General features: G+C 41.8%; 1 protein-coding gene across 5 annotated transcripts in view; it reads right to left on the bottom strand.

Moving 5' to 3' along the window:
* The window catches only part of CRB2 (crumbs cell polarity complex component 2), a 64,512-nt gene that overhangs the window by 38,017 nt on the left and 9,686 nt on the right, over positions 1-16,809 (bottom strand). For 2 of the 5 annotated variants that reach the window (XM_061477090.1, XM_061477091.1), the window contains exon 3: positions 145-293. The exons of the other annotated variants lie outside the window; for them this stretch is intronic. In XM_061477090.1, the coding sequence (XP_061333074.1) occupies positions 145-160 (16 nt within the window). In that variant the 5' untranslated portion in view covers positions 161-293. The remainder of the gene's footprint in view (positions 1-144; positions 294-16,809) is intronic. 5 annotated transcript variants of the gene reach the window in all.

Here is a 16,809-nt window from a genome sequence, read left to right as displayed (position 1 = left end):
TTTAGGCAGCTGGTGAGTTACAGGCTGTCAAAGGGAGCAAGAAAGGGAGGAACTGGGAGAGTCACAGCACACGCAAAAAGGAAAAAAGACCCTGGTGTTGCTTTCTGGTTTTTGAACTCCCCCAATATAACGAAGAAAACAAACCTGGTGTCTCCTCCATGGCTGTGACAGGAGCTCAGAACTGGCTTGGGGGCTGAGGTGGCTGGGGGCATTTCTAAGATGCAGGCTTCTGTATCAGCTCATATTTATAAGCGAACTCCAGATGAGGATCAGTCACAATTTTCTGATCAAGGCTGCTTTGTTCCAAGAGAAAATAAGACAAAAGACAAAAGCACACTGTTAATCCCAATTGCATAGTTAGCCCACATTTGTCTTTACTGCTGTCTCCCATGCATCATGGGATGGGTGAACCTGCAAGACATATGAACCCACAAAACATACATGAATCCTTTTCCCAACTAAGGAACAGTTATAGAGCTCAACAACAGAAGTGTCTGCATTACACAAGCACCGAATCACATCACCATCTTTAGATGCACATGCTTAGCTTTAGAAGTGGGAAAAAAATATCAGTGTCTATTGTTTTATGAGAGTAACTGGAAAAAGACAGAGCCCACACTCTGCTGTGACCTACTAAGCACCTCTAAATCCACATCACAATTGGATTAAATTAACCATAATTAGAATTACGTGCATTGCCTCACCCTTCCACTGACAACTAAAGATAGAAGGCAGGTAAGACGCCATACAAATTCCAAGTTTAAGCAAGAAATATGCAGCATAGCAAGGCACTGGCGCAGGCAGACCTAAGCTGCACATGATGAAAACAACAGCAATCCTACAATGAGTAATTTGTGTTATCTCAGCATCCTTGCAGAGCAGACAGAGGCTGCTGGGCCATGTGCAGGGAAATAGGTATTTACTGCCTTTGGTTTTACCTTCAGTGCAGAAAGGAGAACAGTCACCAATGACAGAACTCACCACCAAAACACTGCAATTCAGGAACAAATGGTTCATCTCACCATCCTGCCTTGGAATGCTCCAAAGATCATGTGTTATCAACCTTATCTGGACCACCCTGCCCCCACTTTCATCTCTGGTGTCTTCAGTCTGTTTTCTCAAGATCAGCCTCAGCATTAGTTTCTTGCCAGTTACCACAACCATCTGGAACTCATTTCTCTCTCCTCAGACTCTCTTTTGCTGTCAGGGGATGTCACCAAACACTGACACATGCAGAATCTTTCTGCTCAGAATGCCTCACCTGCATGAATTATCCTCACAACATCTCACCTTTTCCAAATCAAAGCAAATACACACAAATCCACTGCACAATTTATACTGCAAGAAGCCACCATTCTTCCCCTACTGAATTCAGCCCCTTCTGTAAGTTGACTTGGGCAATACCTCACAACTCTTGGGTAATAAACCTACACACAGTAGTTTGGAGCTCATGTGTCTACCTGAAGGACATGGTCAGCTTTCATAAACCAGAATTAGTGCAACAAATCCCCACACATGAGAAAGTAGACATCCTCCCACAGAGGCTTAGGTCTTGTACAGCTCTGCTGTGTTGTGCGGCTTGTGCTAGTGACCAAGTTTTATTCTGGAGTCTTCATTTGGTCTTTCTGTCAAGTTAACATTGACACGTTGAAACTGAGCTGATAACATGGTTGATACGTCAGTAACATCACACATGGTATCAGCGGTACCTTTCTGAAGGCAGCATTGCATCCTTTTGTCACAATAGGGTATATATGGTTCTCAGACAAAACCTTCCACAGACAGTGAGACTCCCACGCCTTATCACTGCCAGGACACACAGATTGTGAGCTCTGGGACTGCAGCAGGTTACGAGGGATGATCCTCTTGAAAAAAGTGTTCATTTGCTCCTTCCAACCCCTGCTAACTGCAGCACATCTGAGTGTCTGCCAGGACTTCAGGCTCATTTAGTGTTGCCCAAAACCCAAGGTAATGAAGCCCAAATAGTCAAGACATCCAATTTCCTTATAATAATCAAAGTACCTTAATCCAGTGTCCACCTGTGAGCATATTAGAAATTATTTTCCAGTGTTCATGGTTGCAACTTCCTGAAATTTTGCCAGCATAAATGTCAGACCATTTCTATACTGGACCCTTGGGCATACAAAAGCTAGCGTGGTATTAACCAGCTTAGTCCAATTAAAGGACCCTAACGCAACTCTGTACAGGCCCTGATTTGTTAGGCTTGACTACATTTCCAAAGAAGGAGCACAACTGGGTGGATTTGTTATCTAAAGCATAAGCTCCAAGTCCTTAGTCATCCTTGCTAAAGCCTTCCCCAAGCTGGCCTTGGTTTGTGCTACCTCCGCATCACTGCAGTCCAACGTCACTATAATCTGCTCTTTACCATAGTATTAAAACTAGAGCCAAAGGACACAGCTGCTTTCGTTTGGGTAACACTCATTACAAGAGACTTAGAGCCAGCATAACAGCAAGGCTTCTATTCTCAGCCAGTAGGTAAGAAACTCTGCAAGCCGGAAATGCGTGCCATGAAAATGGGGCAGCAGTAAGCAAGGTGGATTAAGAGAAAGGAGAGAAAGTAGGTCTGGGGTACCAGCAGAACCTGTTTGTCTTATTCTATACCTTTTTGTGTACTTTTCACAACACAATCCTATGCACTTTTCTACAAACAGTTCAGAATGAACTGCACAGCCAAGAATCTAAGCAAAACGGTCTGCACTTTCCATTCAAAGAACAATGTACATTTGCATGAGTTTCATGATCTTTCTTCACAGAGGGCTTAAAATAATCCCAGTATTACAGACTGGATACTACAGCTTAGATGTGCAATATGACGGCTAACATCACAGACAGAAGCTAGTAAGAATAAAGGCATTCCTATCTCCTGTCATATCCAGTGTAGCTGCCTCAGAGGGGAGAGCCTCACCTTCCCTCCTTACACTTCTGGAATTCATCACTGAATACAAATCTGCTTGTCCAAATTGAACAATGCAAACTACCCTCCAAGGTCCAATCTCCACCTCGAAATTGGCTCTTTCCTGTAATAACCAAAGCTACTGTCCCTTAGCATGCACTGTCACACTTTTCCATCTGGCCACTAGATGCCCCTTCTGCACTGCACAAACTCAAGCAAAGGCCATTGTGTGAAAACATGAGAGTTAAAAAGAAATTCGTTATCATCAATGCTGCCAAACCAACACAATCAGAAACATCCTGGAACGCTGTAGACTGAGCCAAGCAGCTCACTGATCACTATACTGCAACATCTACACATCAGGAGAGTGAAGGAAGAGTTTTGTCTGCAAGTCAAAACTTTAAAGTTGCTCTTAAAACATGGAAAAATCACACAAAATTTCCAGTCTCAACACAGCCTGATTGCACTCTATACGCACAAATTCAGTTTATTTATGAGAATTTAATAGGAAATATCTGCGTGGGTTAAGACTGAACATAGCGTACGTATCCCATACATGTAGGTTTAGGGCCCATCTCTTCCCAGCCCTGCAAGCCTGGCCATTAGGCGCCATCCCGTGGCAACCTGTGTGCATCTTGGGATGCACCAGCAACAAGGCTCAAATTCATGTTTTGTGCCAGTTGTACAGCTACAAACCGTGAAAAAAACCTCAGTGAAACCCAGCCTTAACTGAGAAATTGGGACACCAACAGCTCCCCTCAACAGAACATCAATTCTACAGAGAAATGACATTTTAAGCAGAAAGTTTCCTAATATGCATGACCAGCACTTTCTCAGAAGATTCCTGTATTTGTCTGCAGACTACGCGAGGTCCAGGGTTAGGATTTGAGGGGATAAAATTGAAGCAGATTTGCCTGAAGTCTGAAATCACCCACTGTGCCCTGCAACACTGGCTGCTTGTGCAAACACCTTTACTACATGCCTCATTCCAAAAGGAGCAAATTATAAGAAACATAACAAGGATATCCGAAAATACACAGTACCTATAGCCTCCTCTCCAATATATAAGCCCATTTACAACATACACTGACTAGGCTGCAGTAAAGACAGGGCCATACTTCTGCCAAGTTATCTCTAAAGGGAGTTCCAGAAGTCAGGCTCTAACCATGTATGTACCCTTTGATCTATGCAAGACTCTGCTGGAGTGCCACAGGTCAGCTTTAAGTCCCTTTGATCCTCTTTCCAGTGCTTACAGCTGCCTTGGTGGAGGTGAATCCCTTCCACTGGGCCTCTTTTGGCAGATGGGAAGATGAGAATGTTGAGCAGCTAACAGGAAGCAGCAAACAGTGTAAAAAAGGTCTCAGGCAAGATTTTCTGCAGTAAAATGTTATAGCAGGAAGCAGGATTTGTCCAATACAACGACTGGATCTTAGGGGTTTGAAGTTGTGTTGACTATTGAGAGGGCCTTCTACCGAAACATGTTAAGAAATACCCTTTCCACAACGACCATCGCTGCTTAGAGAGCCTCTCACGCCACGGGAGGGCAGTGCTGGGCAGCTTTCTGATCTACCAGCCTAAGAACAGCTTTGAAAGGCAACCTTCTGAATTAGCGTATGTTTGTTGCAAATGTCTGCATTGCTGGCAACCCCGCAGGAGTCAGGCTGGTGCCTAGGGCGCTTAGCAGGCTTCAGGGGAAAAGCTAATGCTCAGCCAGAACCAAAAGAACCTACAATCAGAGCCAAAGTAAGGGAGCTATGCCCTGCAGCAGAGCCTGGGTGAAAGGAACCTTGAAATGCAAAAGTTTGCTCTCTATGAAGGCCAAACACAGGGAGGGTGGAAAAGGGAATTTTAGGAAAGCCCCCAGCTGGACCTGAAAAACAAACACATCAAGTGCACCACATCAGCTGTGTGTTCTGAACAGTCTAGACTCAAAGTCCTGTATGTTCTATGACATCTATCTCTGCCATGGAAATGACACCTTTGAATACTGTATAAACCACCAAGCTCTCGTTTTCCTTGCAGATGTAATCTCTGCAGTCTCATACAGTTTGCTCTGTAATGAGGCCTCTGGGAAAAACTAGCCATTCTTCCCACAGTACGTGGCAAGAAGTAAAATGGATATAGACCATGGATGGGCCAAATGCTGAGGATGAGTAATTTTCCCCAAGAAGCCAAAGATGTAGGGTTTGCTTTTGTGTATTTGCACCTCAATGAACATTCCATTCAAGAAACACTCCTACTACCTCTAAATCTAATCCAGGTAACTAAACATATCTGTGAATACAAAGGTAAGGGACAAAGGTACAGGAACAGCCCCATGCTCCTTTTCCTGACTCAAAAGCAGGGGTATTGTGTATCTATTTTCAGTACCTGTCTCACACACTCGTGACTTTATAGGCCGTGTTTCACACCAGGATTAGCATAACCACGGACTGCGCTGCAGCGACCAGAGCAGCAAACACCTCTGAAGTTAACTTCTGTTGTAAGATTATTTCATGGACTTGAGCTCCCACAGGAGTCAACTGTTTCTTCACAGATGTCCCAGAGTAATGGCCTTACCTGAACTGGGTGTGCAAAACTTGCTGGATCTGCTATCACTTGGCTAAGAGGGTCTGGCAGCCCTGCCAGGATTACTGCAGCACTCACTGGCCTGTGGGCAGACATTTCATTTTGCCAAGATACTAAACCCTGGTGTTTCCATAGCCATCCATTTGTCAGATTAACAAACCTTTTAAGAATGACAAATACAGATCTGTACATAATTGCTGACAGCATGCAAGCTTCTTGTCATGGTCTGCAAATGGTGGTTCATCCCAGTGTCAATAACACTGAATTTGTTTCATAATTAGAACTTGAATAATTAACTTGTCACCACACTGGCAACAGTTCTTCCAGACCTGTGTAGTCTCCTCAAAGGAATTATCATGTAAATCAGCAAATTCAACTTAGTAAGTATATATACTTCTACCCCTGACTGTTTCCTTCTGGCATAGGAAGGTTTTGATTATGATCAGCCACATTACTACTCCTCTGGCAACACTAATGTCAGATCAGAACAATCTGAGCTGAGAGACAATTCCATACCTAGTTCGTGCTCTCATTCTCTAGTAGTACTGTTGCATAACTGCAAACTAAAATCAAGGACTAGGGACCTACACAATTAGATGTTATGGAAATAGACATTCCCTTCCAAAGACAGCTCAACATCAGTTTTGATAAATACCACAGGTGCATTGTACCAATATATTAAGCATTTTCCCAACTTCAAAATAGTGAAGGCTTATGAGTGATCAGTTACAGGTCTTAAGGTATCAGTAATGTCAAATCAAATTTTATTTCAAAGACATGGTAAAAAATAAACTCCAAAGACATGCCCATCTTAACCATGATCCTTAAAGACTTCAATCAGGCCAAATCCCTCATCCCTAAGTGCATAGCTGGACCAGAGATAAGGGTAAGCAGAGGTTTTTAGGGCTTCAGCACTTCTCCCTGCCCTGAGGGAAGCTCTAGTTTGTTCCACTTCTCTTAGGGAGCATGGTTCACACACATTTTCTACTTCATGTCTTGCAACAGCAGGCAAACCAAGCTTCTGCTGAGTGTCTGCAGAAGGTGACATTGATCTGCAACACAAGCATTTGAATCTTTAGCTCTGCTAACTGGTGTTCTGAGTGTACCTGAGAGGAAGTTCATTCAATATGTTTGAAACAAAATTTGCTCAATGGCTTCTGAGAAGAGAAAAATGAAGCTTTTATAGTGTGATGAATTAAAACAGTCTATAATCTTGATTTATAATCAAGAAGCCCAACTATGAAAATGATTTTTGTTAGTCAGAGTTAACCCCAGTAGCCTTCAAGAGTGCACACTCCATGTGAATGATCCAGCACCTCTTACTACAATAACCAACTTTCAGGAGTACATGGGTGAGTAAAAAGAAGCAATAAAAATTCACAGGAGAAAGCCAGGAGTGTCAACAGATTGGCTGTCTACCTTGAAACAGTTTCTTTCCATTCGGTTAAGAGGTTATGGCCTTCAGACATGAGATTAAAATAGTGAATCCACTCCTGGCTATTAACTTCAACACTGGGGCTGCTCAGCCTGGAGAAGAGAAGGCTGCGTGGAGACCTCATAGCAGCCTTTCAGTATCTGAAGGGGGCCTATAGGGATGCTGGGGAGGGACTCTTCATTAGGGACTGTACTGACAGGACAAGGGGTAACGGGTTAAAACTTAAACAGGGGAAGTTTAGATTGGATATAAGGAGGAAATTCTTTCCTATTAGGGTGGTGAGGCACTGGAATGGGTTGCCCAGGGAGGTTGTGAATGCTCCATTCCTGGCAGTGCCCAAGACCAGGTTGGACAAAGCCTTGGGTGACATGGTTTAGTGCGAGATGTCCCTGCCCATGTTAGGGGGATTGGAACTTGATGATCTTACGGTCCTTTCCAACCCTAACTATTCTATGATTCTATGATACATACTTAACTCCAAATTTGCTTGTTTATTTTCCCTCAGTAACTTAACCCTATTAGCAATTTGTTATAATCATAAAGCTTGTACTTTGTATTCCACCAAATACCCACTGCAGCGAACTCTGACGTCAAAGCCACAGTTCAACCTCTCTCCTTAACTTTAAAGCTCATAATCCTCCACCAAACTAGCCAGTAAGGATAGTGATGTGCTGATTCTGCCCAGTGGACTCTTGCTTTTTTCTACTTCTTCACAGCAGTGGTACTTCAATTACAAGCACATCCTTGTGGGCCGATAGGATCTCACTGTTAGGTCAGAACAGGTTCCTACAATTTAGGAACCAAATAACATACTTGGGCAGTAACACAAACGAGTTGCCACAGCAGCACTGGAGCCAATGCTTCCCAATTCATCCATCCATCTTCAGCTGAAACTGAGCTTCAGGGGTGAAATAAAGCCAAAACAAAGTAAAGAGTGAAATGGAATCTGTCCAACAATAAGCCAGGTGTCAGGCATCTGATCCACAGAGCCTGACCAAGGACAAAACGGTCATTCTCTGTTAGCTATGGTGGGATGTTGGGAATTCTGAGCAGATGTTAATAGGATGAATAAGTACTAGTCGCACAGCCTCAGAATGATAATGCCTCTGAATACCAAAAGCATATTGATCTCCTGAAGTGCATAGTTAGAACATCTAATGGCTCTAGAGAGACCAGGGAAACACTTCAGGGAGAAGGGGGAAACAGAGAAAAAGAGAAGATGCTTTAGACTGAGGAGTTTTATCAGTTAAAAAAGCCTTTGGGCACACAGGGAATGTCAAAATGCTCCTGCATAAACAGACATACAGTGAGGGATGCCAAGAATGCACACTTTGTGCATAAGAATGGAAGAATTAATTTACAGAACTTGTATAATTATAACAGGTCTGAAACACTTCTAGGTAGAAGAATCAGAAAGAACTTAGAGGAAAACAAATCCTTACTGCACTGTTCTGGTGGATCAGAACTGTGGGAAAAGAAGAGCTAATACCCCAGTGACGCAGAGAATGCAGACACTGTTCAAAAGAAATTCAAATGGAAATTCTTTCTATTTTAATGACCTCAACTGTTATTAGTAATGCAGATTAGGTCTTTGTTCTAAAAGGAAATCTCATCCTAACCTGCAGTGTCTTTTTCAAGTGTGAGACATTTGAAAACTCCTTTTTAAACAAGGGCTGTGTAATTGGGAAATTCAATTCATTCTCTTTGCTTTGACATCTATTTATTTCAGCACTATATCCACCATCAAAAGCAAAATGTTATCCTCCACTCTGCACTAGATGGCCAGCGGTCCCACGGCATACACTCTGCTCCAGTACTGATCCAGTGCTGTCACGATCTCCTTGAAGGTGGATAAGACTCCAGAACAACAAGGCTGCAAATTATCAGCTTGTTCAGAGGTGGGTTTCTCTTTTATGAGCTACAAATCAGACTAAACTACACTAACAGAAAGATCCTTGTAAAATTCACTCTCAGACACCATAGCAGCATATCATAGTTCTACGAACTCTGGTCAATAGTATTATATATCCTCTGAACCACTAAGGACATTAAGAAAACACAGCGAAGAGATGAGGAAACATTCCAGTTGTCCTGAGCTTCCTACTCTCTGACCACAAAACCACACTCTCACATCAAATGGGGAATGAAACTCAAGGGACGTTTTAATCCTACACCCCTGCTCTAATTAATAATCCTACTTTATCAATATTTGATGGAGCTGTTATTGTGTCTCCTCTGACCATTACACTTTTCATATAATGCTCTGAATTATGCTGCTCTGTAGCAATGTACTCCTTCCAAGGCAATACAGATGGAAAACACAGCACCTCCTTTCCTAAGGCAGTGCCTTTCCAGAAGATCCTACTTAAGGACTAATGCAGGAGATTGGCAATTTATTTAAAAACATATATTGACTCAGCCTGAAATGACCTTTATCCCACCATCTGACCACTATCCCACCATCATCTGCAGAAGAAAATACATACGTATCCTGAAAACCAAACAAAACCCCACAGATAATGTAGAGTACAACAGTCATTGTGTACACTGGCACAGAGAGTCACACTTACTAAGGTACAAAAGCAATTATGACAAGAAAAGCTTACAATTTTTTGCAATCTAAAGTGCTAAGGAGGATGATGTAGACTACTCCAGGGTAAACATAACAGAACCTTCACTGATGTCACACAAACTCCCATGGATGAGTAGGTGATTAGGTATGCTGTTGTGGTTGCATTCCCGCAGGGTTAAGAGGTTACTGCTGCTACCCAGTTACTCATCAGCACAGCTCCATGCCACTGTACTCCCCCTCTGCTCTGCACGTGTAACTGCAAATGCAGTTACTCCCACAACAGATGTTGTTAACATGATCAAGAATATTAACTGAGCAATTGCAAGTGCTTAAACTAATGTGAATTACTTCGGTAAAAAGGCAGCTCAAGAACAATTACATGCAGCTACATGAAAAGTAAAATATTCCACAATCCACATTAGACTCTTTAAGGATTCTCTTTGGAAAACACACTCAAAATTCTCCATCAGTGCAGAATCATTAAGATCAGTCCCTGCTGCTGAAGAACTGAGACACAGGAAAAGGCAGTACAAATTCATGGATAGAGAGAGGGCTTTTTCTGTACATTCCTCAGTCTCTGAATACTGCAGCTTTCCTCTGCAAGGGATCTTATTTAAAACAAACAGGAAAAGTAAAAGTAAAACAAACATTTAAGAGAAAAATAACCAGATGACAGAAGAGAAACACTCAGCCGGGGCATTTTCTCTACAGGACAACTGTTCTCAAAGCAGAGGTAGGGGCTGAAGTATGGCAGCACACAGGGAGGCTTATACTTCCTTGTCAGATTGCACATCTTCCCAGTTCCAGGCCTTTACTGCATTATACACTGTGGGTATCATAACACTTGAGTATCAGTTAACGGAGAACGACAGTGAGAGAGCAGAGAAGCAAATGAATTCATCCCAGTTCAAAAGAAAATAGTACTTAAGAGTCATCCCCAACTTTCAGTCACTAAAGATTAACCACAGAAGCGTGGCACTCTTCTTCCTCAGCTCCCAGTAGTGATGGGGGGTGAAAGGAAAGAAGGAAGTGGGAATGAACGAAAAAGAACACAGTCAAAAGCAGATTTGGAACTCCATAGAGTCAGATGCACAATTTATTTGTGTGTGTGTGAGGAGGCCAAGCCAGTTCCCCCTTTCAGAGTGCAGAAACCTGTAAATTTCAGCACCTAGAAGGCCCTGAAGTTTCAAGCCCAGCCAGGATTTCCTGTGCTCCTATTCTGCAAGGAGCCCAGTGGAAACAGAGCTTCTGTGGCGAGCAAGGGAAAGGGTTGGACTGCACAGAAATCACAAAAAGGTTTTTGCAGCTTTAGCTTGTGGAACACAACGCAGAGATACTAAAAGGGGAAGATTAAAAGAAAAGTAACAAGTACTGAGGTATTCATGGGACAACCAGTAGCAGTCAAAGTGTCAGAGGAAGCCAGAGAGATTGGTAATTACTATGCGTCTTCCACACTTCCCATCTGACTCAAAGCCCAGTGAAGTAATTAAAGACAGCCAGCAATTACAGTAGCTTTGGTTCAGGCCCACAGAGAGCAAGATGCGAGGAAGCTCAGCGCTTCATTTCAACAGATTGTGATGACCCTGAGACTGCCAAAGGTCAGAAGATCTCTGGAGAAAGGGAGTAAGTCCTGAGTAACATCTGCCCAATCAGTTAAAAACACTAGATGATGCAAGCTTTGAGGGAACTTTTGTATCATCTGTTCTGTCTTTAGAAAGAAGAAGAGATGTGGTAGCATTTTATTTTTCACAGCAACGATTCAAGCACAGAACAGCAAACAGATGGAGGTGTCATAAGCAGTGTGAAAAAGAAAAACAGGAATAAAGTGAGAGTCCCTCTGCGGGAGATTATCACAGTGAAATTCTGTTTGCAATGACCTGTCAGAAAAATGCCTCAATTACTACAGGTTGGGATATGCAGGGGTTTTGAACCTCAGAGACTGGTGATCCACACCATAAAGGAAGGCAGGTCATGGAACAGGACAGGCTGACGACTGCACACGGTGTAACAGCAGAGTGATGATTTGGTGTTGGAAGCAACCCTGGGATGATGCTGTTTACAGGAGTATTCATGCAAATTCTGAGTAATGGAGCTCTTGAGAGGTATCAAGTGACAGAGTAATGCTTCTGGCTGGTTGTTTCCACTCACAAATGTGTGTGGAGAGGGAAGGAAGCACAGAAGAGAAAACATCCCATAAGTGGAAGGAATTAAATGCTATCAACTTATAATGGAAAAGGCTTAATGCAGACTACCAAAGACTAAATATCCCCATCACAAAACATGCTGGCCAGGCTTAAATGAGCAGTAAGGATTCTGAGGGGTACACAGTTTTATCTATAAAAGGAAGGTTTGGAGATCTTAGTTTAGTCCTTTCGCCAGGAGGTGCTGTATTAAAATTGCTGTATACAGCAACTTGTTCAACTAAAGAGGCTCTTTCTGCCATGAGCTGTAAAAGGACTTCAGTTTTCAATTCTTCTCTGAAGGATGTTGCAGATACAGATTTCTACCTCATGCTCAACAGATCCTAGGTTTTCTTCACAGTTTTGCTGCTCAGAGCAGAGAAGCAGCATTTTCCAGAACGCTTTCCTGAATCTCTAAACAGATCTTTTTTAACATCACGTTCTCTGGACAGATTTCCCAATACATCTCCATCCCATAACCCAAGAGCCATAACAAACCAAAGGATTTGGCAATACTGAGTTGCTCAAAGAAATCTGAGACATCTTTCTGTTCATAGGTCTCCCGGAGGGCCCTGAGTGGGCTGCAATAGCACAGACAGTTGCTCTAAATAGCTTGTACCCAAACACTCTGCGTGGTGGTAATTAAATATATAAAACACATCCAATGTTTGAAACAAAGGCTCAGGGCACCTAACAAACACTACCACACAGAGCACACTATAGCACTGGAAATACTATCATGTGATCTACCCACAAACTAGTGCTCTAAGGAAATGCAGAACAGAAAGGAATAGTGAGAAAGTTCAAGATGTAAGACTATTTTTTTGCCTTTTCATTTTTATTTCATGTCTTTGTTGCAGACTTGTATGAGAAAACAGCTGCTACACACACTCATTTGCTACACAGATACTACTCCTAGGAAGTGCACAAGTCTAGACAATTCAAGACAGAGGTTTTTATTGTTACTGTGAGATCTGTATGCTTCAAAAGGAAATCAATTTAAGGTTTTTCTTTTCCCCTTTGAAAAGGCTGTGCCTTCCAAAGGATATTACTTGGACTTTGTTATATACTTATACTCTTTCCTAATATAACACTAATCCTGACCATCAGTTGGTACTGATCAGCATTTTGGTTGTGGCTCTCAATAGCTTCCGATTGCTCAGACCAACAGTGGTCTCCACTGTTCCAACAAACTAGAACAAAAGGCGAAGCAAAAGCACAGACAAGGCAAACACTGTCTCTGCCTCACCAAGTGATTTAAATATATGAAAGTAAGCGTGGCTTTATAGTCCTTTAATTATGTATTGCATCTGAATTATGTATGGCACAAAAGGCATACAGGAATTCTGTGTAGCATTGTGTAATAGTATTTCCTCACTGAGCATAAGATATGAATGTGCCCTACAACAGGCTTGCTCCAGTTTAATGGAATCCTGTAATTCCCAGAGAATCTGCACACCCATTCTCACTGCAAGAAGCTGTCTCATGTGCCCAAGAAATTCCCTGTAGCACCCTCAGAAGAATTAGATTTACATGCTGGTGAGCAGAAACTGTCTCCCATATCCTGCTGTGCTCTTATTTAGCCCAAATACTGCTCAAGAATATCATAATACAGAGGTACTTTAAACCTGTAAGACCTGATTGAAAGTGAAGTGTTTAAATACAGAATATACACCATGTCTTTCAGATCAGCCAGTGGTTGTGTGATGTACGGCAATTACCTAATCAGTAATTCTACTGTTCTCTTGAAAAGTATGACTGGTTTTGCTACTCTAATGCACTATTTACCCCTCCACCATTTTTGTGAGGGACAGGATGAATCAACTCTTACAACATTATATAATCTAGCTGTAAGATAACTTGGAAACAGTCAACCTTTTTGCACTGTCACACTAGGGACTGCACACACAGTGGTGACAACACCTACATTACCCATCATAGCAAGTTCTTCCATTGGTACCTATAGTGGATCTATAATGAATGTGTACATATACTAATGGATCATTTGTATAACAACTCCTGTGTTCTACCCTTAATTCCACCCTCTTCTTTCCATTTGCTTTTGTTTTCTATGTTCTTCATTTTAAACACATAGTTGTGTATTATATAGAAATAAATACAGACTTTTTAGAGAATTGGAAGTAGATAAATGATTAATTCTCCAAGACAGTTTTACAGGTTGGTCTGTCCTTATCCATTTCAATAGAGAGACATCAACAAACATTCTTCCACCTTCCTGCTCTTTAGACTTGGTTTGTACCTTGCACTGGGCAAAATACTAAGCACTGCTCCCCAGAGTTAAGTTTCAAGCAGAGAACGTAGCTGTCAACTTCAGCTACAGTCACACATTCAGGCCGACGTCTGTTTTGCGCTGGGAAAACTTCTGAAACTCCAGGTCTAATTTTGCATAAAGAATATTTGTGCTTTTGTCTTTCCCGCAGGCACAATGACCTTCCCTTGCACAGGGACAGCGCTGGCTGCTGATTAGGAGTGCCGCTTTGCTGCCAGACCTCCACCGGATGGGGGCAACGATAGGCAGTGAAATCTAACTGCCACTTGGTGGCAGAGGTTAGATACCATAATTACATCTCTGGTTCCCAAGAATGCATCATGCATTCTTATTCTCTGCCCAAGGTGACTCTCAAGATTATTTCTTGCTCCTCATTAATTACTATACATATTTATAGATGAATTAAAGATTCAAACTTAAATATTTATTCAATTAATCGCTTTGAGTTCTAGTAGAATAAACAATATCAAATCAATTCATTAGCTCACGGGTTTATGACAATTTAACACATTCATTTTCTGATCCCTCTCGGTAGTATCATGTCTCACACAAGAGTTAAAACATCAAACACCAGCAGCTCTCTTTCTAAAAGAAAGAGCATAAGTAGCTCTGAACCATCAAACTGTTTGCTTCAACTCACAATGAATAGAAAATGGATTTGCTCCAATAATCAAATTAGGCTCTTTCTACACCCCTTTTCCAAAGACATCCTGCCTGATCTTTAAGTCTCTAGCTGATCATACAATTACTATTGAGAGCAACTATAAACACAGCATATGCTACTTACTGCAATTTGGTTCGCAACATGAATAAACAATATTCTACAATCCAACACTTTGGAACGTCTGCTTCATGAGACCTTGCTTAACATTCCCCTTCTGAGGAAGCTGCATATTTTATTCCCTAAAAATGCTGCAGTGGCTATGATTCTATATATTACATTCTATGTATTTTTAGATCACACAAGTCTCAGCAGGTCAACCAAATCCCTCTTCCAGTCTCTGCCACACCATTCATGAAACCCCTTACAATGCAGCACAGCTTAATTCTGCCCTCGGTATTCCAGTCTTGCATTCATGCAGTTTGGACCATTTTTATTCAAACCCTGCAGACTCTTCTGCTTTTCACATATTTAAGCACTTACGCTTTGCTAACTCATCTTTTTATTTACAGTTCTCACATGGTTTTGCTTGAGTAGACACATGCAGCATGCTACATAGTTTTAAAAAAGGATGTAAACGTTCTTAGAATGGCTCAACTGGAACAGCACATCAGCAGCATGTGGTCCTGGAGCAGAGGCCGTGCTCATTGTGCCACTACCTGCTGAGCACAGCCGCCGGCATTCAGAGCACTGTACAAACAGCATTACTGTTAACAATGACAAAGACAGTCAGGCCTACTTGCATGGGGTTTAATGAGCAACACAGACCATGGCATGCAGATACTGACAGCTTAGGTTTGTTTGTTGCAGTTTTATAACCCCAAATTTCCATCACCTTCCAAATGACAGTGCCTGGATTAATCAAGAGGCAGCTCTGAGAAAGTAGCATGGATGATTTCAAGCCCTTCTGTAGAACACACAAATGGATGCCTTTCAAAACCAGTATGAAAAGTCTTCTGCAAACAAAGAAATTTGAGAAGATCAGAAATCATTTTGCCTTTACAGACTCTGAACTGCAATTGGAATGCTGACGCCCTGCTATAATAGAGACAGTAGCAGTATTGCAAAGAGAGAATGGAACAATGCTCAGGAGAGGGCATAACTCTCAAACGGAAGGAACAGGTCACCATGAACAAACTTCTCGTACCAGTTCCTTCCAAGTTTCAGACTTGTGCAGAAGCAAACCAGAAGATCTAACAAACAAAAATATTTGTGAATTAAAAAAAAACAAACAAAACTCATGTGAGCTACTTCTACTCTTCCCCTTTAAATCTTCCACTAAACACTGTTTCTGTGCCTGCCAATTCTGTGACCTTGCTGGAAGTGACCAAGCCAGAGATCAATTAGTGAGTACAGAATAGAGAAGCAGCACTGACTGCATCCTGCCCGTCCCCTGGGAAGAGCAGCTGTGCTTCAGGGTACAAACAGCATAAGCCTGGAAGATCGTTATCCAGTGGGAGTGCTGATATGCAGGTTGATTACTAACTGCAAGATGCACAATGCAGCAGAACTGAAAGGAAACAAGAAAATCTCCTTTTTCCTTCGACTTCCTGACTTAAAATTTTCCAATAGTTTAAAACCACTTTAATGTTGCACATAATGAATCCTTATTACACTAAATCTACAACAAATACACCATACTGGCTTCAAAAGTTTAAATTATCAACTTTCATTAGTACTCTTCCCATTTATGTGCCCCACAGGAAACTATCCTTTAAAAATATTGTATATTCTTCACATATCCCATTTAATCACTTATCAAAGTTGGGGAAAGTCTGCCTGTAAAGATGAATCTCGAATATGCAAAATAAATCAAAAGTAACCTTTTCTGACCCTCAGCAACAAATCAAATTAGCCACTTGCCTTTTGTCAAGGAAGGAGGACCTGCCTGCAAGTCATCAGGACCATCCCATCCCTTGGTCCCAGTAAAATTTCACAGCACCTTATTAGACACTTGACAGAGGTCATGTAGCATTATGAGGAAAAGCTGACTGAGGACATAAAACACAGAACTCCTTGGGACATGGAGCAGGATAAACCATATATATTTATTTTAAATATGAGCATTTTAAATGCTATCCTGAAAAAGTTATCAAGAAACATAATGCATGATGATGATCACATGTTACTTCTCTATGCTGCAACACTTCTGTATGTGCTAAATTTCACAGTCTTGTTATCTTTCTCCT

This window comes from Pezoporus flaviventris, unplaced genomic scaffold, assembly GCF_033815535.1.
Source record: "Pezoporus flaviventris isolate CSIRO_AGI_PZ_B2104156 unplaced genomic scaffold, CSIRO_AGI_Pfla_v1 ptg000097l, whole genome shotgun sequence".
Taxonomy (NCBI): domain Eukaryota; kingdom Metazoa; phylum Chordata; class Aves; order Psittaciformes; family Psittacidae; genus Pezoporus; species Pezoporus flaviventris.
This window is presented reverse-complemented; position numbering and strand designations above follow the sequence as displayed.